The sequence below is a fragment of the Mesoplodon bidens genome (genome assembly GCF_964165515.1).
Source record: "Mesoplodon bidens genome assembly, chromosome: 19".
In the NCBI taxonomy this organism is placed as follows: Eukaryota; Metazoa; Chordata; class Mammalia; order Artiodactyla; family Ziphiidae; genus Mesoplodon; species Mesoplodon bidens.
In genome coordinates, this window is record NC_138179.1 from 22241925 (window position 1) to 22266651 (window position 24727).

At 52.9% G+C, this 24727-nt stretch overlaps 1 protein-coding gene across 4 annotated transcripts; it reads left to right on the forward strand.

Annotated features, from left to right (window-relative positions):
• Positions 1-568: 568 nt before the first annotated feature.
• ARHGEF15 (Rho guanine nucleotide exchange factor 15) lies at positions 569-12268 on the forward strand. 4 transcript variants are annotated; one of them, XM_081218498.1, is made up of 16 exons: positions 569-674; positions 2409-3067; positions 3553-3885; positions 4117-4171; positions 4984-5042; positions 5145-5356; positions 5481-5641; positions 5816-5968; positions 6103-6232; positions 7624-7698; positions 7801-7893; positions 7982-8142; positions 8226-8378; positions 8539-8621; positions 8732-8836; positions 10300-12268. In XM_081218498.1, the coding sequence occupies exons 2-16, from the start codon at positions 2458-2460 to the stop codon at positions 10449-10451; spliced, it is 2535 nt and encodes an 844-aa protein (XP_081074624.1). In that variant the 5' UTR covers positions 569-674; positions 2409-2457; the 3' UTR covers positions 10452-12268. The 4 variants fall into 4 exon arrangements, with proteins under 4 accessions (XP_081074624.1, XP_081074625.1, XP_081074622.1 ...); XM_081218499.1 differs by having other exon boundaries at positions 5145-5197; XM_081218496.1 differs by having other exon boundaries at positions 4984-5356.
• Positions 12269-24727: the final 12459 nt, after the last annotated feature.

Genomic DNA, 24727 nt, shown 5'->3' on the forward strand with positions numbered 1-24727 from the left:
GGGGTGTGGCTCATTCCGCCCCCTCAGTTGTTTTTATGACACACTCTGAGCCCTGGGAACTCAGCTCTTCAATCACAGAGCAAATTAGAGGTGAGAGGGACCCCTGCCCACTGCCCCCGCCCCCAGGGGTACCGACTCCAAGCCAGTCAACATCAAAGCCTCCCAGGGGGACAGGGAGAGTCAGGGGCTGGGACCCTGCGAGACAGGGACTGAGAATGGGGAGCAGGCAGGGGGCCCAGCAAAGGGCATATCCACCTGGGGTGCACCGAGATCTCACACCGACCCCTTGGTCCACTACACACACACACGCTCGCCTGACACAATGGCCGGGTGGGGCTGAGGAACTGGCTTCCTCTGCGGAGATCTCAATCTGGGCCCTCAGTTCCCGCCCCAGAAACACAGGAACAGACCATCAGAGACCTGGCCCCGTGTTCCTTGCTCCAAGGGGCAGGCAGGACGGGCTGAAAATAGAAACCGCTTCCAAAAAGATAAAGGTAAATTTACGGAGGGGGAAACCGGGGCGGGCGGTGGGGTCCCTTGGTGTGAAATAATGGGCTGACTCACCCCCAGGGGACAGGTTGGACGCGAAAGGGACAGGCTGTCATGCAAGGTGTGGAAGAGATGGTCAGACACGCCGTCGAGGGGCACACACCCCATCCCTCAGCGATCCAAAGGTGTCTGGAGCCCACGCCCTCCTGCCAGCCCAGCCAGTGCCATTACCACCCTGCCCTCACCCCCACCCCCGTCCACCCCCGGCCGCTGTCCACACAGCAATGCAGACCCAGGACAGAACGTGCACATACAACGTGCACAAACAGCTCACTCTCCACGGCTGAGTTTCATCCTTTCCCCAGACTCTGTTATCCTCCGAAACCCAGCATTCGGGGTCCCTCACATCTTCCAGAGCCCCAGTGTGCGCATGTGGAGTGTGGTGTGGTTTGGGGGGGGGGTGTCCGGTTGGGAGGAGGATCCGATTCCTGTTTCCTGCCCCTACTCACTCGGCCCCGGGAGGTGACTGAGAGTGGAGAGGCCTCGAGGGTGAGTGCTTGGGCCGAGTACCTGGATCCCTGCGAGAGGCCTGAGTGGGGGGCGGGGGAAGGAAGTTAGGGCAGGTACCTGAGGGGGACAGGGATCTCTGAGGGGGGCAAGGCTGGGGAGGAGCTGGCCAGCTGGCAAGGCTACTGCCTGGGGTCACCTAAGGAGCTTCCTGCCAGAACACAGAGGCCATTGAGCTGCAAGACTCCCAGCCTACAGCTCCCAGCCCCCACCCTGCATCATTTCTCAAAAACCAATCTGGGGCCTGGAGGGATCTGACTCTCCTGCTGACTCCACAGGGGAGTTTGGGGGTGCCAGGTCTCCCAGCCCGGACCTTGCTGCCTTCTCAGGATTACAGCGCCTTCCCGACGGGAAGAAGTGAGCCCAGGCCCCAGCATCTTGGCCCCATTGGTCCTCACCTTTAGTCTGGCCTCCTGACCACCCTCTAGGCATCCTGGCAGGACCCAGGCTTCCACCGGGGCCTCTCTTCAGGACCAGGTGGGGGGCTGGGAGACAGGCAGGGATGAGGATGGGGCAGGAGAGACCATGCCGGGGCCTCCTGGTCTCTTGGGGTCAGAGGCTCCAGGAATCTTCATGGCAGGAAAAGGAGACTAAAAATAATCCGGAAAGGGAGAGTCCGGAGAGAGGAACTGGGAAATGGGGGCGGAGGGCCCGTTGGAGCAGGGAAATAGTGATGCATCTCTCACGGCCCAGGCATGGGCGGGCGCGCAGGCAGACGCACACCGCACATACGCCCCACACGACAGCACGGAACACACACACCCTTGCAGCCCCATCTCACACAACACACTAGACACACTGTGTACTCCACTCTCCCACTGCATACTCGCGTGTAACAGATACACTCTGAAACACAGCATCCAACACCCCATTCATGTAGCACTAGAAACACACCATGTCCACTCACGCTTAAACCACACACGCAAACCTCCACAGCACACACTACAGACACAAAACACAATAAATCAGGTAGACACATAGCGGCTCTACCGGCATACCCCATTTCCCTTACTGATCCAGTTCTCTTGCACCCCTCCAGCAGCCTGGGTCTCTACCCAGGTGCCCCAAATCTGGCCTCACTGTCTCCTCTGGCCTGACTGGGGCAGCAGAGGCTGAAAGACAGAGCACAATGGAGGCTGGGGGTGCCAGGGAGGGTTCAGAGTCCTCAGGGGATGGAATAAGGAGGGGTGAGAGGTAAAGGGAGAAGACAGTGGGAATGGGAAGAGAGGAAGTGTACCCGCCTTCCCTCCTGACTCTGAAATCTTGGCTTATTTACTTGCAAACATTTCTGCTCACAGGCCTCAGTCTACTCCTGGGCACTAAGGGTCTCTCCTCCTGCCCCTCTTCCTCAGGGGATGACTCCAGCAGTGTACCCCACTCCTTGGAAGAGCTCAGAGGAAGATGTCAGCTCAGTCTCTTCCTGCAGCAACACCCCCTACCCAGAAGCCCCCTCGGATCATCCGGCCCCGCCCCCCTTCTCGCCCCCGGGCTGCCCAGTCCCCGGGGGCGCACCACAACGGCTCCTCTCCACAAGAATCTCCCCTCACTGCCAATGAGGCACCAACCCTGATGTGCACCCCCATCTTCTGGGAGCCCCCAGCCTCGTCCCTCAAGCCCCCAGCCCTTCTGCCCCCTTCAGCTTCTAAAGCCAGCCTCGACTCCCAGACTTCCCCAGACTCGCCTTCCGGCACCCCCAGCCCAACGTCCCGGCGCTCCATCTCCCCAGAACCTGCTCCCCGGTCTCCAGTGCCCCCACCCAAACCCTCCGGGTCACCCCGAACACCTGTGCCCCTGCTCCACTCGACCCGGGCCCCTGGCCAGGATGGTTCTGCCTCGGCCACAGGCACCGTGCGGAGACTGGCTGGCAGGTTCGAATGGAGGGCTGAAGGCAGGGTCCAGGCTCCAGATGCCCTGGAGCCGGGTCCTCCCGGGGGACTGGATGTGAATGGGGAGAGAGAGACCGCCCAGGGCATCCTCGCTGGGAGTGGGTCCCAGGAGAACGGCACTCCAGGTAAGCCCGGGCTGGCTCAATCCGGCTCCTCTTCCTTGTTTTCAGGGCTTTAAGATTGGGTACTTTAAGGGGCTACTTTTTTTTTTTTTTTTTTTTTTGCGGTACGCGGGCTTCTCACTGTTGTGGCCTCTCCCGTTGCGGAGCACAGGCTCCGGACGCGCAGGCTCAGCGGCCACGGCTCACGGGCCCAGCTGCTCCGCGGCATGTGGGATCCTCTCGGACCGGGGCACGAACCCGTGTCCCCTGCATCGGCAGGCGGACTCTCAACCACTGCGCCACCAGGGAAGCCCAAGGGGCTACTTTTTAAAAACTGGATTCCATGTTTGGAAAATCTGGTTTTCAGATTTCGGGGGGTTTGAAGAGAGTCAGGGTAGAGGGGATAGATGCCTAGGGCTGACCTCCACGTTCCTGCTGCTGGGCAGGTTAAGGAGAGGGCGGAGGCCTGGGGAGGGTGGGTGTCCTAAGGATGCCCCTGTCTCCCACAGATGCTGCGCTGGCCTGCCCTCCCTGCTGCCCTTGTGTCTGCCACGTAGCCCCGCCCGGCCTGGAGCTCCGATGGGTGCCACTGGGGGGCTATGAGGACGGCCCCAGGGCACCCTGCCGGGCCTCCACGCTGCGGACCTCCCGCTCCCGCCCCAGCCCTCCAAGCCTCAGCCAGCCCCCAGTCGTCCTCACGTCCTACCGCTCCACTGCTGAGCGCAAACTCCTGCCACCCCTCAAGCCCCCCAAACCAACTCGGGTCAGACAGGACGTCACCAGCTCTGGGGACGCCCCACAGGCAGATCTCGATCTGCCCTCCGAAGATGGAATCCAAACAGGTACAGGGCCCCCGGGGAGTGGAACTCTGGGCTGGGAAGGAGCCTCTGGGCTCCACGGGGTGGAGGTGGACCCCCAGCGGGCCCTGGGCTTCTTGTTCCTCCACCAGCTGCTGCTCTGGGACTGACCGGAGTTGTAGTTTTTATAGTAACAGTCTCTGCTGGGCGGGAGTCAGGAGTCCTGGGCTGGGAATCCTGGAGGCTTGCTCTCTTCTCTCTGGATTCTCTCTCTAGGGGACAGTCCCGATGGCGCCCCTCAGAACGATCCTCCAGCCACCGCGGAGGGCAGGTACCGAACACTCCCACCCTTATTCCTACCTGAGAGCAGACTAACCTTCGGGTCCACCTGAATCCCACCCCCACAAGTGTGGAGTGAAGAAGGCCTAGGCCTCTAGGGACAAGCAGTGCTGGTTTCTAATCCCAGCTCTGTCCCTTATCAGCTGTGTGACCTTATACAAGTCACTTAACCTTTCTGGGTCTCAGCCGCCTCACCTGTGAAATGGGGGTAAACATACCAAATACTTCATAAAGTTGTTGGGGTCTGATATTGGTGACGAGCCAGGGCCATAATAAACCATTTTAGTTCCCCCACTTTGAGCTGCTATCGAAATTATTGTCTGTGAATCCATGTACCAACCAGGAACATCTCTCCTGTGCTATCTGGGCCTGTTAATCATTTCACCACCATTATCAGAGTTAATCTGAGGCCATCCATTTATTCAACAAACATTTACTGGAGTTTATTCTCCCGGGCTTTTACTTTGGGTGAAAGGGTGCATGGTGGTGCTGATGACCAGAACAGAGCGGGGAGGTGTAAGAGCTGGGTTTGCCCATGTTGAGTTGTACCGAAGCACCCATAGGACATTCCAGACAATGGTCATTTCCATGAGAGCCCTGGAGATGGAGGCTTGGAAGTCTCCGGTGCACAGTAGTTGAGACTGCAGGAATGGATGGGGCCCACTGGGTACAGGGCCTCACATACAACAGGCATATACAACGATCCGGGGTTTGGTCACAGTCCCTGCACACAACCTGCAGGCAGGCCGTGTACCCTCTTACACTATCACGTGAGGAGCACTCCATCCCTTTCTCTTTCCACAGGGAGGATGAGGAGCTGGAGGAGCTGAAGGGGCAGAACTGGGAGCTGCCCCTGCAGGACGGTGAGGGCCTCTGCACCTGGGGCGTCCCTGCTGAGACCGTCAAGCGGTGGGCAAGGGTTCCGGGGCACCGGACTTCGCTGATGTGCGACATCTGCTCTCCAGAACCCCTGTACCAGACCTATCGCGCAGCCGTGCTGTCAGAGGAGCTGTGGGGGGTCAGTGAGGATGGGGGACCCTCTTCAGCAAATCCTGGGGAAGCTCCCCCCTTCGCCCGGCCCCCCGGACCTCGCAACACGCTGTGGCAGGAGCTTCCGGCTGTGCGAGCCAGCGGCCTCCTGGACACCCTCAGCCCACAGGAGAGGCGCATGCAGGAGGTGGACGCACCTGGGGTCGGACGCGGCAGTGGGGGGGGGGCGGGGGCGAGGAGGAGCCTGGGACCCGGCGCCTGGGCTGCCTGGGAGCTGGGCTTTCCATTCCGGCCCTGCTGTTCCTCCTCAGAGCCTGTTCGAGGTGGTGACATCCGAGGCCTCGTACCTGCGCTCCCTGCGGCTTCTGACCGACACCTTTGTGCTGAGCCAGGCGCTCCGGGACACGCTCACCCCCCGGGATCACCACACCCTCTTCTCCAACGTGCAGCGCGTCCAGGGAGTCAGTGAGCGGTCAGCGGGGCCGCCACCTCTCCGCAAGCGGGCCTCGGGAGGAAGCACTCCTCAGCGCTCTCCTGTCCCCGGGCCTCCCCTCCAGGGCCCCCTTAGTGCCCAGCCCTTCCCTCGAGAAGCCGGGACACCTGGCTCTCTCTGCCCGCCTCCATTGCTTGTCGCCCACTCCTCCAGGTTTCTAGGGAAGTTACTGTCCCGTGTGCGCTCTTCCCCCCACATCAGCGACCTGTGCGACGTGGTGCACGCCCACGCCGTGGGGCCTTTCTCCGTGTACGTGGATTACGTCCGGAACCAGCAGTATCAGGAGGAGACGTACAGCCGACTGATGTGAGCGTCCCAGGGGCGGGGCCACGTCACCAGTGCTGGCGGGAGATGGGGAGCAGGGTCGGGGTCCAGGCCAGGGCAGGTTGCAGGGAAATCGGGGCCTCGAGGCAGATGCCAGCCTGCGCCTGCTTCTACAGGGACACGAACGTGCGCTTCTCCGCGGAGCTGCGGCGGCTGCAGAGCCTCCCCAAGTGCCAGCGGCTCCCGCTGCCGTCCTTCCTGCTGCTGCCCTTTCAGCGCATCACGCGGCTCCGCATGCTGCTGCAGGTACCCGTCCTGGCTTGGGCCCTTTTCGGCCCCACCAACCCCGTTGGAGAGCTCTCCCCAGGGGCCTCCTGCCCCGCCATCACCATTTCCCAGCCCACCACAAACACAAGAATCCCCTAAGTCCGCCATCACCATTTCCCAGCCCACCACAAACACAAGAATCCCCTAAATCAGGACTCCTAATCAGGGCCTCTCCATCCAGGACCCACCAAACCCTACCTGGAGCTACCCAAATGTTTCAAGGAGCCGTCTGGGTGCAGGAAAAGAGCCTCTGGCTAGAGGCCTGAATTCTAGCTTTAACTCTGCCACTAACTGGCTGAGCGACCTTGGGCAAGTCCCTTTCTCTCTCCAGGTCTCAGGGGGAATGTGGTGAGTGGTCTTTGAGGTCCTCTCAGTCCTGCCTTTGACCGTATGCCTTCCCAGTGGGGTGATATCACCCTCAAGGAGGAAAAAACTCGTTCTTTGGGGGGCGAAAAAATCTTCAGTATTCCAATGGTTTGTGGTACTCCAAAGGGCCAGGGTGTATAAATAGATATACAGTATATTTGTGGTATTAAAATTTGATGGGGGCGGGGGGAACAATTAGGGAAAAAATGTCTAAAAAGACGCCTTAGTGGGTTGATACTGAAAAAAGGGGTGAGAAACACTCTTCTGTTGCAGAGTAGAAACTTCCCCCTAAACTAGGTCGCCTGATGTGGGGATCTCAATGTGAAGAGTCCCCAACTAGATCATCAGTGCCCTTGCCTTATTCAGCTTTATATATCCCCAGTGTAGACAACACCAATGTAATAATGATGATGATATTAATCATAATAGCTAAACAACTCTTGGGTGTCTGGTCTAGACATGGTTCTAAGTGCAATACGCTCCTTTAACCTTACCAACGACTATGTGAGGGTAGGAACTATTATTGACCCCACTTTATAGATGAGGAAACTGAGGCTCAGAGAGGTTAAATAACTTGCCACAGGTCACACAGATAATAATTGATGGAGACAAACTTTAAATCCAGGCACTCTTAACCCCACGCTATATTGTTTGTACTAATAGCTGTGGTTAATAATTATTAAAATAATAGCAATCCTCTTTTCAGCATTTACTATGTCCCAAAAACTATGCTATGTACTTTATGTATATTTGCTTGCAGAATCCTCACAACAATGCTAATGGTTTGGAAGGTGGGAGTTATCCCCATTTTACAGATGGGGTAACTGAGACTCAGAGAGGTAACCTGACTTGCTCAGGGTTATGCAGACAGTGAGTGGTGAGGCTGGTTCCCCAGCCCTGTGAACCCCCAAATGCCAAGCCAGGCAGGGTCCTCTGAGCTGCATCCCCTCTGAATCCCAGAGCCACAGCGCAGGGGCCCAATTACCCTTCTTCCTCATCCCCAGAATATCCTGCGCCAGACAGAGGAGGGGTCCAGCCGCCAGGAGAATGCCCAGAAGGCTCTGGGTGCTGTCAGCAAGGTTGGAGGGGGATGCTGGGGCTGGAGGAGGTGAGGAGGTGGTAGGGAGGGATGGAAGGGGTGGACGGGAGGAGGGGTGGGTGACTTGGCTCCCCTCACCCAGATCATTGAGCGGTGCAGCGCCGAGGTGGGGCGCATGAAGCAGACAGAGGAGCTGATCCGGCTCACGCAGAGGCTGCGCTTCCACAAAGTCAAGGTTAGATCCTGCCCAGGCTCCCTGCTTCCCTTTCCCCACGGTGCTGGTGCTGCAGGGAAGTCAGAACCTCCTCCCTGCTTCCTCACAGGCCCTACCCCTGGTCTCCTGGTCCAGGCGCCTGGAATTGCAGGGGGAGCTGACGGAGTTAGGATGCAGAAGGGGGGGTGTGCTCTTCGCCTCCCGCCCCCGCTTCACCCCCCTCTGCCTGCTGCTCTTCAGTGACCTGCTGCTCATCACTCAGCCCAAGAGGTGGGTCTCCAGGAGGGAGGGAGCCCAGGCAGGATTCCAACTGGACCTCTGCTCGCCCTCTGAACTTCCTCTTCCCTGGGCAGCGGTCAGCGGCTACAGGTTCTGGACTATGCCCATCGCTCCCTGGTCCAGGCCCAGCAGGTCCCGGACCCATCTGGACCACCTACGTTCCGCCTCTCCCTTCTCAGCAACCACCAGGGCCGTCCCACCCACCGGCTACTCCAAGCTTCATCCCTGTGAGTTGTGTCTCCTTCAGAAAACACCCTGGGGACCCTCACCTGACCTCTCCGGGTCCACCACCCTCCTCCCTAATCTCTCTCCTCCGAAGCCCCTGCCTAACTAACCCCCAGGAGGATCTCCCGGGCCAACTGTGACCCTTCCCTATATTCCCACCAGATCAGACATGCAGCGCTGGCTGGGAGCCTTCCCTACCCCAGGCCCCCTTCCCTGCTCCCCGGGCACCATCTATGAGGACTGTGGTGAGTGTTCCCTAGAGGGGAGGAGGGAAGGAAAAGTGAGTCTTCAGGGGAATATGGGGAGAAGCTAAAAAGAGTCTGGATCCCACTGTAATGTTACCCGCCCCGACCAGACTGTTCCCAGGAACTCTGTTCAGAGACTTCCACACCTGCCAAGACTGAGGGACGGAATCTGGAGTCCAGGGCTCCCCACAAGCACCTACACAAGAGTCCCGAAGGTGAGAGATTCTTTTACTTATTCATTCAATAAATATTTATTAAGCACCTATGAGGTGCCACTCACTGTTCTCGGCACCAGTGAACCAAACACACAGATATTCCTGCCCTGCTGGACTACACATTCTAGTGGAGGAGAAACAAGTAAATAAGTAACATATATACAAGGGAATATTACTCAGCCATAAAAAGAAACGAAATTGAGTTATTTGTAGTGAGGTGGATGGGCCTAGAGTCTGTCACACAGAGTGAAGTAAGTCAGAAAGAGAAAAACAAATACCATATGCTAAGCATATATATGGAATGTAAAAAAAAAATGGTTCTGATGAACCTAGGGGCAGGACAGGAATAAAGACACAGACGTAGAGAATGGACTTGAGGACACGGGGAGGGGGAAGGGTAAGCTGGGACGAAGTGAGAGAGTGGCATGGACATATATACACTACCACATGTAAAATAGATAGCTAGTGGGAAGCAGCCGCATCGCACAGGGAGATCAGCTCGGTGCTTTGTGACCACTGAGAGGGGTGGGATAGGGAGGGTGGGAGGGAGGGAGACGCAAGAGGGAGGGGATGTAGGGACATATGTATACATAGAGCTGATTCACTTTGTTGTACAGCGGAAACTAACACCACATGGTAAAGCAATTATACTCCAATAAAGATGTTAAAAAGAAAGATAAGTAAGTAAATTATACTGTCTGAAGGTGGCTAAGTGCTGTGGGAAAACGAAAGTGGGGCAGAGTTAAGGGGGTCAGGAGTCCCGGGGTTGGGCAGGCTTCCATGTTTAAGTAGGGGGGTTGAGGGGGACCTTGTTGAGGAGGCACCATGTGAGCAGTGACTTGGTGGAGGTGAGGAATTTAGGCACATGGTGTCTGGGGGAAGAGTGTCCCAGAGGGAGGCAGGAGTCAGGCTGGTGTGTTTGAGGAGCAGTAAGGAAGCCAGTGTGGCTAGAGGGAGTGAGGAAAACGGGGAGAAGCAGATGACATCGTAGGCGTAACGGGGACCAGATCACGTGGGTCCTCGTAGGTTCCTGTAAGGAGTCTGGCTGTCACTCTGAGTGAGATGAGCAGTCAACGCAGGGCTTGACAGAGGAGGGAGCCCGATCCTCTTTTCTTTTTTTTCTTTACCTTTTTATTTTATATTGGAGTATAGCCTATTAACAACGTTGTGATAGTTCCAGGTGCACAGCAAAGCGACTCAGCCACACATGTACATGTATCCATCCTCCCCCAGACTCCCCTCGCATCCAGGCTGCCACACAACACTGAGCAGAAGGACCCCGACCCTCTTTGATGTTGATGTTTCCTCTACCTCTAATGGCCTTTTTACCAATTCTCCAAGGCTTCTCCACTAATCCCTGCACCCGCCATGACCTTCAGGCATTAGAACCCACTGGGCCTCCTCTCCGTCCTGACCTGCTCCCTGCCCCGGTCCCACTTAGGCCCTTGTCTCTCTTTCCCCAGGCTGGCTGAAGGGGCTTCCTGGGGCCTTCCCTGCCCAGTTGGTGTGTGAAGTCACGGGGGAACATGAAAGGAGGAAGCACCTTCGTCAGCACCAGAGGCTCCTGGAGGCTGTTGGGCCCTCTTCAGGCTCCCCCAGTGCCCCCCAACCCTAATGCAGGCCAGGGGGATGGGGTGGCGGCACAAGTTGGGACAGCTGGCAGCCTGGCACAGAGGAGACAAAGTCCATCCATCCATTGGATTTGCTGTCAGTGGAAACGCTACCTCAGTGGCAACCAGTAGAGACCGAGCTTCAAGACTGGGCAGCCAATGAAAACAGGGCCGTCTGAGCCCACGCACAAGGGAGAATGAAGATGGCTTGAGTGGATTGCCAGTGGAGACAGGCTCCATGCAGAGTGGCCAGTGGGTGCTGAGCTGGCTGAGCCTCTGGCCAGTGAGTATCCCTGCTATGCTCACAGCCAAGAAAGAGGAAGCTAGGTCAGTGCAGCTAAAAGAGGGCTGCACTGGAGATAAAGTCCTGGGATAAAATAGCCAACAGCAGGGACACATCCAGCCAAAGAAGATGGTGATCTGGGCCCGAGAGACCGGTAGGAACCCTGCTTGGTGCTATAGCAACGACCGTCTTGCCTTTTGAGTCTGGGAAGTGTTAGATTCCATTCCTGGGGTGCCTCCTGTGTCCTCTTAAGCCACTTCCTCTCTTCTAGAAGAATCCAGAGTGTGTATCTCAGAGAATCTGTGTGTGTGCGTATGTCTGTATATGTATCAAGGAAGGTGATTCTGCTGAACATGATGTGTGTGATGTCTTGCCCCCTTCCCAGATGATTGAATCCTCTGTTTCTCCCCTCACTCCCCATTTTTCCTATTAGTCTCCTCAGGGAAGACACTAGGTCTGAGCTCCAGAGGAGAATGTGCTGGGTGTGGTTGGCAGCCAGAGACCAGAGCTGGGGATGAGAGGCCAGGGTTCCATGACAGTTGGAGGAAGATATTGTGGAGCAGCCAAGCAGCCTGGCAGAGGAGTCCAAGGGGCTGAAGATGGCCAGTAACTAGGGTCCAAGGCCTCCTGAAGCCTGCAGGCCCTCCTCCTTGCCCAAAGCTTGGCCTCCATAATCCCTACCTGCAGATCCTCCAACCTGAACTATAACTAGCCATTCAGTCTCAGCCTTGGGCTTCAGACTGGCTCTGGGTCCCAGGGTTGAGTGAAGAAACAGGAGCTGTGGATCTCGGGCCAGCTGAGCCTCTAGGGCTTTCTTGCCTTCCTCCTGATCCTTTCACAGAAACACTGGGCCAAGCAGTGGGGAGAGAACAGAGAACCAGCATTACTGCCTAATCCCACCCAGAGCATCTGCTTCCAGATGAGAAACTTCCTCCACACAATGCCAGAAGGAGGTGAAGAATGGAGACAGAGCGGAGCAGACAGTTGCTGGCAAGTGGGGGCCCGGGCCTGGCACAAGGTCGTCCCTGAGCTAAGCCATCACACCTTCCCTTCAGCTCATGCATGGCAACTTGCCCAGGACAGAAACTGCCACACCGACCACTGGAGGTGCAAGGACTCTGGGAGACTGAGCGGGAGAAAGGCACTGGCATTTGGCATGTCCATGACTTTGGAGATTCACCTAGCACAGTGCCTGACATATGAGAAACCCTCAATAAATGGTGGAGCTGCATTGAGGCGCTCCTGGGAGCATGCTTAAAGGAGCATGTGGTTTCCAAATGTGACTTTATTAGGGGGGAGCGGCTGGTTGAAAAGGGATCCTTTGAGAGCAGGGGTCAGCTCTGCTGGGAACTGGGGCTTGGAGACCAGGTGCAAGGCGTGTTGGCGCACTCATAGCTCCTGAGGGATCTATGGCGGTGTGATGGGAGGAGGGTTGCAGGTGCTGAAGCAGAGAGCTGCTGCAGGTTGGGGAAGAGGACAGGCAGAGCCAGGTATGGATGGGGCTCTGGCAGGGGATGAAGATGCAGCAAGAAGGACACAAAGGGCAATCAGTCAGCAATAAAGATCCTTTACTGACCAGCCAAGCATCTCTGTGTCTAATTCATTTCAATTCTACACCTATTTATTGGGTGCCTTCTATGTGCCAGGCACTCTTCTAGGATCTGGGGACACAGATGAAACAGACAAAGGCCTTGACCTCAAGGAGCCTACATTCTGGGGGAGCAGGTGGGGGGAAGTTACTAAGTAAACAAGTTAGTAAGAAAAGATCAGGTAGCAGTGAATGCTATGAAGAAAATACAGCAAAGGCTATGTTACAGAGTGCCGTTTGTGTGTGTCTGTGTGTGTGTGTGGCTTTGGGGAAGACCCTGGAGGAGGTAACATTGAGCTGAGACAAGAAGAGAGCATCTGGGAAGAAGATCTGGGCAAAGAGCACGCTAGGGGTGGTCTCAAGGGAATTGAAGTCCAGGAAGAGAAGGCAGTGGTCATGGGGACGGAGCTGGCCTACAGGCTCCTTCCTTTCCTGGTGCGGGATTTCCTCCACAAAAACTCCCCTCTTCCTCTGACATAGAGACAGACAGACACACATCCAGAGGCAGACACAAAGCTGCACATGTGCCCCATATATGTCCCATCTCAACTCCTCACTCCCTCCCCGACTCCTGCCACTTAAGGAAGCCTCCAGGCTCCAAGTCAGAGGTTCTAACATTGGGCTGATGGGGAGATGGAGACCAGTTAAGAATTGTTTGGGGGAAGTAAGGACACAAAATACAACCACATGTTCCAAAGGGACGGAAAGACAGGGAGTGAAGGGGACTGTCCTGTTTCTGTTATCTCAGAGGCCCCTTTCCATTTTGGGGTGACCTGAGTGTGTGTGTGTGGTCCTGGAGGGGTCTGCATTCTGCAGGCCTGTTGGAGAGAGTAGAGGGGCATGAAAGAGGCAGATGTGAGGGAACGAGGATCGCCAGTAGCATGGAGAAAGTGGATGGGAGAAGGAATGGGGCCCTGGTAAGAAAGACAGAGAAAATGGAATAATGGATGGTGGGGGTGGGGGAAGGTATGGGACGTCCCTGGCAGTCAGAGGGTAAGAGTCCGCACTTCCACTGCACGGAGCGTGGGTTTGATCCCTGGTTGGGGAACTAAGATCCAGCACGCCTCGCAGCATGGCCAAAAAAAAAAAAAAGAGGGGGTACAGGTGGCAGTAAGTAACTTAGTATTAGTTCCCCTAAGCTCCCTCCCTCCCTTTCCTGAACACCCTCTACCAGGCATCCACTTCTCTGTGTACAGCCTTCTCCTGATGTCCATCATCCTCTCCATCCTGTGTTGCTCCTCCCCTTTCTTGCCCCTCTGGCTGCCTTCTGCAATTTCCTTGTAGGTGTAGCATGAGGACCCATGGGAGGAGAAGTCTTTCTCAGTGCTGCCCTGTCTGGCATTCCAGGCACGGTGGTGTTACTAACATCCCAGGTGGTAGAGAGGTACACTGACTGGCTTGGGGCATCCTGGAGCTGCCATTGCCCCATTCCTTCATATTCTATCATTCTGGGGAGGTGGAAGAAACAAACATTTTCACAGGCTTAGGAAAGGCTCACGTGTGTCTCAGACCTAGCGGAGGTGACTGGGGAGACAGACTGGGGAAGCTGGGCTCTGGTTGCGAGGCTTTCTCTGAATCAGTATGTGCTCTCTCCACCCGCAGCCCTGCTCCTCATATTTGTGGCCTCCATATTTGGGGAGTCGATGATAATGCAGATAGGATAGGGCTCCGACCTCCCTTTGCGCTGGCCCTTCTATGGGCTCTGGGTCAACATCCTTATGGCCATTGTTGCAGGTGAGGCTGGTTGCAATCATGACCTCAAGCAACAGGTGTTTGAGAGGAGCCCGCTTCTCCCCACAGCCTGCTCATTAGCGTTCTCTCCTTTTAGCCCCACCGACCCCTCCAGCCCACTTCCTGCGATCCATTCCACAGCCCTTCAGTCTGGCTCTCTGTCCATCCCTGAAAGCTTTTCTCTCTCCGTCCTTCCTCGCAGGGCTCGCATCTCGTCAGCTACAGTGGTATCTGCTGGCTCCTGTCCTCCGTGTTGGCCAGTCGCCCAGGCAGGCATAGCATCCCGGTACAGGAGTACCTCTCCTCCGACAGCGTCTCCAGAGAACTCCCAGAGGCCGCCCCGTCCTGGCTCCCCAGTACGCCCTCTCCAAACTACCCGTTCTCCACCCTCCAGCGTCCCGAGAGCGCCCCAGGCCATAACAAGGGAAGCAGAGGGGCAGAACTCCCCAAGGATTCACTGGGACCCAACCCGTACTCCCCTCACCCCGGGGCGTGACCAGGACCCTCCATGGCCCCGCCCCCCGGGATTGGCCCCGCCTCCAGGCCGAGCTCCGCCTCTCCCCTTGAGGCTGAGCTTTCACTCTCCCTGCGGTGGACCCAGACCTACTGGACGAGGAGAGCTTCCCGCACCCGGCCTTAGCAGGATATCTGGCCAGGCTCGGTCTCCTGCTTCCGCCCCCACGGAGGAATCCTCACGAAGTTGAGGTGCAAGCTCTTGGTCTGCAGTCAACCGCACGCCGACGCCTCCTCCCCGCGCCGACCCGCCGAACTCTTGCTGTCGCCCCGCCTTCCCAGGGCAGGCGTTTAGCAGATTATCAACTTCGGACCCTGTTGGTCACCTAGGCGCTCAGCTCCCGAGCATCGGAGGCCGGGTTGGCATTTTTCATCGGTCCCTGCACGCACCTCTGTCACTGGGAACTCAGCCTTGCCTTGATGCTTTTCCAGATTCACAAAGGGAGGCAACCTTGAGTTTAGCCGACTCTAAACCAAGAATGCATAGAGGCAGCCTGTCTGTGTCCTTCAGTTTATTGCCCAGGCCACAGAACTACCCTGAACCCTGGTCCAGAGAGCTCAGAAGCATTTTCTTTTGGGGAGGAAACTGATTCATTTCTGAAAATTTGTTTTCTATTCATATTTGGGGTGAGAAGAAACAAAGTAGGCTGAGAAGAGATGAGAATCAGAGAGAAGAGCTGACAGGTGTTGGGGAAATGTCAATTAAAACCAATAAACATTTCCTGAATCTCAGCTAAGTGCCCAAATCAAAAGGAGGATGGAATGGAGAAAGAGGAAGACAAAGTGGGTTAGAGAGAGAGAGAGAGAGAGAAGAAACATAGGAGGGAGGGCTTGGGGTCAGATGCAGGGGTCAGATCTGGCCTGCAAAGGCAAAGAGGCCTTGGATTCAGGAGCAGGACCAGAGACTGATTTTCCATAAAGCTAATATTGCTGATTTTTTTCCAGGATGCTTTGAATATACCCAAAACTCTCGAGTGAGACTGTCCAGATTCAAATGCTGGCTCTACCACTTACTAGGTCTGTAACCTTAGCCCTGGATCGATCCCTGGTGGGGGAGGATCCCACATGCCGCAGAGCAACTAAGCCCGTGCGCCACAACTACTGAGCCTGCGCTCTAGAGCCCGAGAGCCACAACTACTGAGCCTGCGCTCTAGAGCCCACGAGCCACAACTACTGAAGCCCGCATGCCTAGAGCCCGTGCTCCGCAACAAGAGAAGCCACTGCAATGAGAAGACCACACACCACAGCAAAGTGTAATCCCCGCTCGCCGCAACTAGAGAAAGCCCGAGTGCAGCAACAAAGACCCAACGCAGCCAAAATTAATTAATTAATTAATTAATTAATTAAAGAAAGAAAAATTAGAAACTGACCATTTGTTTTCCAACGTGTCTGTACCATTTTGCATTCCCACCAGCGATGTATGAGAGTTCTGGTTGGTATCCTACTCTGTGTCTTGGCCAGTACTTGGTGTTGTCAGTTTTGTTGTTTTTGTTTTGTGTGCCGGTCCATTAGGTGTGTGGTGCTATCTCACTGTGGTTTTAATTTGTGTTTCCCTAATGACTAATGATGCTGAGTATCTTTTCATGTGCTTATTGGCCATTCACATATCTTCTTTTGTGAAGTGTCTGTTCAGATATCTTGGCCTTTTAAAAACTGGGTGGGTTTATTTTCTTATTATTGTGTTTTAAGAGTTCTAGATATAAGTCCTTTATCAGATATGTGATTTGAAAATATTTTCTCCCAGTCTGTGGCTTATATTTTCATTCTTCTAACTGCATTTTTCCAAGAGCAGAAATTCTTAATTTTGCAGTCATTTAAAAAAATATATGTTTATTTATTTACTTATTTGGCTGTGCTGGGTCTTAGTTGCAGCATGTGGGATCGTCATTGTGGCACATAGAATCTTTAGTTGCGGCATGCAGGATCTAGGTCCCTGACCAGGGATCAAACCCAGGCCCCTGCATTGGGAGCGTGGACTCTTAGACACAGGACCACCAAGGAAGTTCTGCAGTCACTTCTTGCTTTGTTTTAAGCAGCCATTTTTTTTCTTCCTACTTCTGTTTAGTTGGTATATAGAAGAAGGCAATGGAATGTCCCAGAGGGGCAGAACCAAGTAAGCAGGACACACACTGGCAAATGGGTCTGCCCATCATTCTCCCATGTGCCCAAAGCCTCAAGGTCAAAGGGCATCCTGGGAGGAGAGTGGACCTAGCAACCCAGATCTTTTACAGTCTCATTCTTTACTCAGTGTGTTATCCTTGGGCTGGCAGCATGGGCACCACCTGGGAGCCTGTCCGAAGTGTGGCGTCTGCCCAGGCCAGGAGTACCCACATTAGAGTTTGAGGAACACCAGCAACGACAGGCCCACATGAAGGAAGGATGCATATTTCATAGATGTGAAAGGGAGGGAACATTGCAGCCACTGAAATGAATTCTGGCCACTGAAATGTCCTAGCAATGCCATGGGTCTGGGAGCTCACCACAAAGGAGATTCATGCTGGTGTTTGTACCGGGATGAGCTGGCCTGGGGTAGGACTGTTCCTGAGTGTAATGCAGGTGGCAAAGCACGTCCACGTGGACAGTCAAGGAGTGACCAATAAGCCTGTGTTCTCAAGTCCATGTTCTAAGCCCAAGTCCATGTTCTCCAGGTCGGCTTTGCCCATGGGCACTGAGAGGCTATTGTCCCCTAAGGATGTCTAAGCACCTGCCCTTACGGATGGAACAGTGGGGCACCTTCCTTCTCAGAAAGCTCCCAGCCTTGCACTCCATTCTGGCTGCATCTCTGTACCTGTGTGAGCAAGTGATCATTATTTGCTGACTGCTCAGCTTCCTTTCTTTTGGGGAACGATCCCTTCCCAAATCCATGTGGTTCTGGTGGGCTGTCAGTCAAGGCATCCAGGCCAATCAGACTCTTGGGATTTGGAACCCTGCCCAGGAATAGACAAGGATGGAGGTTTTGGGGGAAACAGGAGGGAAACAGCGGGAAGAGAGACCAGCTCATGCTAATGGTACATCCATGCTCCCCTGGTCTCTGTTTAGTTCTAGGCCTGGATGTTCTGCTTCCCCCTGAGTCTATGTTTATTCAGTATCGCCTCAACACATTCCTTTTTTCTTAACTTCGTCTGGGTTTGCGCTTGCAACCAAAGAACTCTCACTGATACAATACCTTACAAGATAATTGGCCAGGACTTCCCTGCGGTCCAGTGGTTAAGATTCTGTGCTTCCACTGCAGGGGGTACGGGTTTGATCCCTGGTAGGGAAAGATCACTCCTGCTTTGCGGTGCAGTCAAAAAATAAGTTAATTTAATTTAATTAAAAAAAAAGATAATTGGCTAGCACTGCTGCTAGCCCATAAGGGGTCTTTGTGCCTTTAACCTTGTGGTTAAAAGGCAGCCCTTCTGAATAGATGTAGGGGTAGTTGACTTGGCAGAGAACAGCACCTTTATGAGATACAGAACAAAGCGCCTCTTCCTCCAGGCCACTGGAGCCCCCTTGGCGGGGCATGCCTTGTTGAGCAGAATGCTGACTGGAGTTCAGTTCTCACTCACCTCATTTGCTACGTGCTCTTGTGCAGTGCCCATCCTGCACACCCTTACGTGGAGACTCTGTTGTCAGGTCGCCCACATTTCCCTTCGGCTCTTTCTCTTCCTTCCGCCTTCTAGTTTACCTCTTCTAGGCTTTCACTGTGGCAACATCAAGGCTGATAACAGCTATGTTTACTTTCATAGCTGTAGTTAAGTTTTCCGCGCTTTGTCCATCTGTTGATTCTAAAAATTGAAACTCAATGAAGAGTGTTTACCTTACATACTGTGACTGTATAAATATCTTTCATTGCAGAGCTAGTAATCACTAACATTATATTTCCTTTCTTAAGGAAATGCTGTTGGACTACTTTTAATTACCTTTTGCAAAAGAATATTTGATACATTCACAGGGTTATATGAAATATATTTTAGTTATAAATGATTCGAATATAATGAATACCCATGTACCTATCACCCAACTCAGGAACAAATTACCTATTGCCAATAACATGTTATGTACCAGTGTAACCCTCCCTGTCCCATTTCCCTGTCTCCCCTGAGAAATAGCCACAATTCGATATTTCATGTTTATCATTCCAGTGCTTTTTAAAACATGCCATGCCATCATAAGAGTATGTATGCTTCAACAATGTTTTGCTTAGTTGTGCTTGTTTATGAGCTCTATAAAAATGGAATCATATTTATGGTACAGTCTTCTGGGAGTTACATTCTTCAGGAAACATATTTCCAAGATTCTTCCATATTGTTTTGTGTTGCTGTTAGAACTGCTTACTGTGATTAAACACTTTTAGGAACTCCAGGAAAAACTAAAACAGGTCCAAGGAAGAAAAGGCAGTCCTGATGGTCACCAGTTCTGCATGAGTGACGTTCCCGGTAGGTGCAGCCCCCATCCCCCCAAAATTGCTGCCTCAGTTTTGCATCAGAGTTATCCCAACCTGCAGCCACGGAAGCTAGGGAATTTGCCCACCAGTTCCCTATCTGTCATTAGTTCATAGGTCAGCCTCCAGACCCGGGTGACCCTGACCATGGCTAATGGGATGGCACTTGTCCCTGGCAGGGCCAGAGAATGTTTGGGCTTGGGACGGAGAGACAGCCCGCGGCTCTGGCGGCTAAGGACAGCCCACAATGTAAGGGTCACATTTCTCACCATGTGGACCAGAGGAGGAGGTTGGTTTGCAGAGAAAGAGCAAGATGGTCAGGGAAGGGACTTCCCTGGTGGTCCAGTGGGTAAGAATCCTTGCTCCCAATGCAGGGGGCCCGGCTTTGATCTCTGGCTGAGGAACCAGATCCCGCATGCCACAACTAAGACCCAGCACAGCAAAAAATAATTAATTAATTTTAAAAAAAGATGCTCAGGGAGGAGCAAGACCAGAGTCCAAGTGCTATGGTCTGAATATTTGTGTCCCCCAAATTCATATGTCGGGAAAGTAATCCACAAGGTGACGGTTTTAGGAGGTGGGCCTTTAGGCGGCTCCACTTTCATTAATAGGATGTGTCCTTATAAAAGAGACCCCATAGAGCTCCCTAGCTCCACGTGAGGACACAGCAAGAACTCAGTGACCTGGAATCGGGCTGTCACCATGATCTTGGACCTCCAGCCTCCAAAACTATGAGAAATAAGCTTCTGTTGTTTATAAACTACCCAGTCTGTGGTATTTTGTTATAGCAGTCCAAACAGATTAAGACACAGAGGAAGAGTCCTCACAGGATTTGAATTCTGTTTTTTTAAATTTTATTTTATTTACTTTTTATACAGCAGGTTCTCATTAGTTATCTATTTTATACATATTAGTGTATGTATGTCAATCCCAGTCTCCCAATTCATCACACCACCATCACCAACCCCCCACCACTTTCCCGCCTTGGTGTCCATACGTTTAGGATTTGAATTCTTGATTCCAACTACTCTGAGGTCCAGCTGGGCACGTGACCTCACAATCCGTAATTAACTCCCCTTTGGCTTAAACTAATTTCGGTTCCCTTCCATCATTTGCAGCCACTCATCGGCAAGGATGCCTGCCAAACACCTCTGTGTTTTTTGCTCCTTCTCTGTTTGCTAGTAAAAGAGTGAAAAACAGTTAAAACAACTTAGCAATAATAACTCCACTTTCTGGGAATTTACCAAAGAGTGCTTTTTGTTCATTATCTTATTCCATACTCAAACCAAATCTAGATGAGTATTATTGTGCTGTGTTATAGATGAGTAAACTGAGGCATAAAGAAGCTATAGGGGGACTTCCCTGGCGGTCCAGTGGTTTAGGTCGTGGCACTTTCACTGCCGGGGCCCGGGTTTAATCCCTGGTCACAGAACTAAGATCCTACAAGCTGCACCAAAAAAAAAAAAAAAAAAAAAAAAAGGAAGCTATATGAATCCTGCAGGTTCACAAGACCATTAAGAGAAAGGACCGTTATCCATGCCTCTGCCTGCTGGACCCAAAAGCCTGCGTTCTTAACCTCATGTATCACTGTCTCTGCAAAGTGAACCACCTCTGGTGAGATCCAAACTCACATCCCAGATTTGAAAGGCTCCCTCCTCATGAGAATTCCAGAGGCTGACTGAGGTCTGGAAGGCGTGGTGATCAGGCTGCTGCGGGTGAGTCAGATTTATTTTCCTATAGCTTAAAAGGGAGCTTAGAAAAATCTCAGACTGTGTGACACCCCCATGTCCTCTCCTCATCCTATGTCCTTTCCCTCTGGTGCTGAAAAAAAAAGAAGGGAAAAAGGTCAAAAGAAGGGAAGGAATGGGAACTGTGGACCAGAAGTGAGTAGAGGTGGGGGAAGTAGGGAGAAGGTTGATGACACCTGTGGAAGGCATGTCCAAACGTCTCCCTGGGGACAAGCTCCCTCCCTCCCCCTGCTCCATCAGTGAGCACTTGGGGGTGGGGTTAGGGCAGAGGATGTGGGAAGAGAAAAGGAGACCCTCAGCGACCACTGCTCTTAGACGAAGGGCGGCATCAGACCCACAGTTCTGAGTTGAGGCCATGGGAGCAGGGTTTCCAGAAAGAGTTGGAGGTGAAGCTGTGGGCCCCCTCCCCCATTTGACATCCCCCTACCCCAGGAATATTCCATGGTAGTTAGGGGCCCTGTCCTGCTGAATGTGTTGTTCTTTCCCAGATCCCAGGCCCTGTGGTGGCCACTGCTTTGCCTGATGAAAATACTTAAATGATGAAGGACAACTGACCCTGGCAAGGGAAGGGGGCGATGGAGTGGAGGATAGAAGGAGAGTCGGGGGTGCTCAAGATGGGGACAGGGGCCATTAGGGATGAGTTCCCTGGGTCAGGAGGAGAAAGTGATGAGCATTAGAAGCCCGAAAAGGGCTGGGAAGCAGGATGGGGTGGAGGTGAGCCTGGGACGAGATGAAGGGGTGCCGAACTGCGTCTCCACCCCCGAAAGTAACAGGCAGGTGACCAGGGACCACAGGGAGCATCGCTGGGTCTCTCTGATGCCCCTGCAGTGGAGGATTACACACAGCTCTTGCTGGATATCGCAGGTGTTGGCCTCAGAGCTCAGCCTGATCGCCTTCATCCTGCTGCTGGCCATGGTCTTCTCCAAGAAATGGCTGTACCTCCCAAGGATCCGTTTCTACCAGCACTAGCCCATGAATGTTAGCATCAAAATCGTCATGTTGGTTCACATGATGTCCCTGGGGCTCCTGCAGATCTGCAAATCCAAGAGCTGTTCCAACTCAGAGAATGGGAAAGGTGAGACCCTTGCTCTCCCAACCCACCCCAGGGCTCTAGCCTGCCTTGGCCTCGATGTCTGTACCCCTGTATTCTAGGCCCCTCCCTCTGGTCATCCCCACGTTTTTGGCAGGTAAGATGGTTCCGCTGGCCATGAGACCCCCAAGGATCATTTTTTCCTCCCCAGTCTGGCCAAACTGACTCTCCTGACCCAATGGAAAGCATCACCGCTTTTTGTTAAGTCTCGCAGCCAAGTGTGCGCTTACAGAAATGCATGAGGGGGCACATGGATCACTCAGTAATGACACAATTCACCGTTATCCTGGGATAAGAGCCCCAGGGAGGTGGGGATTTCCTTCCTCGAGGTTTGCATACCCAGAGCTTGAGGAGTCCCCAGAATGCTCTCCCCCAGGCCCACTTTCTCACCACTGTTCTTCCCTCCGGCCTCAGGCTTTGCTTTTCTGGGCCAGCTCTGGGTTTCCATGTCTGGTTACCTTGCTTCTTCCTTCCTGGAGTTCTTGCAACTACTTCATTCCCTATTGTTGTTCATTTCATGCCTGCTGTTCCCTCACCTCCCAGGTTTGGGCCTCCTTTCTCAGCACCTGTGGAAAACGAGAGCTTTTGCCCCTCAATCCCACTTTTTTACCTCGTTAACTTTTTTTTTTTAAGTTGCACAGCTATTATTTACTTCCATTATGAAGGTAATACATCCTTATTCTAATAAATTTGGGGCAACAAAAGCTATCATTTATTGCACCCTTATTCTATTTGCTTAATTTAATCCTCTATCAATCCTAAGAGACAAGACAATAACTTGAAGAAGGAGAGGAAGGGAGAAAGAACAAGTTTGTTTCCCAGATCTTCCTGCCTATAGGTCCCCTTTGGTCCCCTTTGGTCCCCAAACCTGCCCAACCTCTCTCACAGCACACTGTGCACAGGCAAACACCTCTGGAGTGCTAAGCCTCTCTAAACTTTGTTTCCCCTATCCCAGCATTCGTTATTAGTAGGTGGGGGAGTAATCAGGAGAGAGAGATCACTAATGAACCTGCTGGTTTATTCATGTGAAGGGTTCACAGCAAAATGGCTCCAGGGTAGAGCACAGTAGGGGATGTGGCTGTACCGGGTGCCCAGGAGCAATCTCACCCTCGGTGTCCAGCTCAGATGACTGAGAACTCACAAAGCCCTGTGCCTGGATACCACCAGCATCAACTCAAAGTCCACCTCCACCACCACCTGCATCTCCTCCACCACCACCATCAACATCACCACCAGCACCGCCACCACCTTCACCATCTCCAGCACCTTCACCACCATCTCCAACACCTTCACCACCATCTCCAACACCTTCACCATCTCCAACACCTTCGCCACCTCCAACATCCCCCAAACCTTCACCATCACCACCTGCATCTCCTCCACCTTCCCCACCTCCACCTCCGCCACCATCTCCAACACCTTCACCACCTCCAACACACCCAAAACCTTCACCATCACCAGCTGCAACTCTTCCACCTCCACCACCACCATCTCCAACACCTTCACTACCACCCCCAACTTCACCACCTTGATTCTCTGGCTGCTACAGCTTTCTACTCAATCTCCCATGTTCTCCACTCTGTAACAACAGGACTAAAACAAAGCAAGAAAGGAAAACAGTAAAATCAGGCCATAAGGTCAAAAAACAAGTTACATGAAGACATGTGACAGCTGGCTTGGGTGGTGCTAGCCATGACTATTGGGATTCAGATATCTTGCACAGCAAGGCTGGTCTCCCACGACTGATCTGTATCAGGTAATATCCCTCCAGATAGAGCCATGATGCCAGCAAGCCGGAGGAGTGCAGGGACAAATTGTGAGTGGATTTGGATATGTTAAAAATGTATGTATTATTAGGCTGAATCATATGATATTGCTGTTTCAGCAGTTAAATATTGACAATTTCATATGATTCAACCTAATATATATGACTGATTTCTACTTTATTTGACTCTTTTTTAAGATTCTTATCCTTACCATACCTGACCAGCAGTTGTGGATTTTTTAACCTAGTTACAAGCAAATATTCTAAGCAAAGAACGTAATACAGGGTCTTGAAAATTAGGCAGAACAGACATTCCACAAATCCCTACTCAATGTCCTCCTTATGCTCCTCCTACTGGTAGCTAGCAAGGTTTTATTGGAGGACTTATTGAATCAGTCATCCTGGGGAAGGGACACAAAACATAGGGATGTCATGACTTCTGCCTTATAGATAAAATCTAATTAGAGAAAGTGATTTTGTAATTCTGTAGGAGTCATAAACTCAAGTGCTTACAGAGGCTAGGCAAGTACCATAAATAAATAAAGGGGCCACTCTTCCAGTCTATATGTAATTTTCCTCTTTCAATAAAGACCTGCTATATTATTTATTGCTGGATAACAAATTACCCCAGATTTAGCAGCTTAAAATAATAAATATTTATTATCTCGCATGGTTTCTGGGGTCAGGAATCTGGGAGCAGCTTAGTTGAATTGTTCTTGCTCAGGTTCTCTCATGAGGTGATAGTCAAAGTGTCAACTGGGTCATCTTTAGTCTTTTGATGTCATCTGAAGGCTTGACTGGGGCTGGAGGATCTACTTCCAATATGGTTCACTCACTGGGCTGCTGGCAGGAAGCCTCATGCCACAAGGGCCTCTTCATGGGCTGCTTCAGGGCTAGCTGCCCCCAGAGTGAGCCATCTAAGAGAGCAAGCTCCATTGCCTTTTATGACCTAGTCTTGGAAGAAAAACACTGTCGCTTTCATCATATTTCTCTTTGTTGGAAGCAAGTCACTAGGTCCACCCCACATGCAAGGGGAGGGGAATTAAGCTTCACCTATTGAGGGAAAGAGTATCAAGAATTTGTGGGGGGACTTCCCTGGCGGTCCAGTGGTTAAGACTCCATGCTTTCACTGCAGGGGGC

Coding starts and splice junctions, on each gene's coding strand:
- ARHGEF15 (XM_081218496.1), top strand. CDS start 2,458: ATGTCAGCTCAGTCTCTTCCTGCAGCAACACCCCCTACCCAGAAGCCC. Junction 6,233..7,623: donor GGCTCCGCATGCTGCTGCAG/GTACCCGTCCTG, acceptor CCTCATCCCCAG/AATATCCTGCGCCAGACAGA. Junction 7,699..7,800: donor CTCTGGGTGCTGTCAGCAAG/GTTGGAGGGGGA, acceptor CCCCTCACCCAG/ATCATTGAGCGGTGCAGCGC.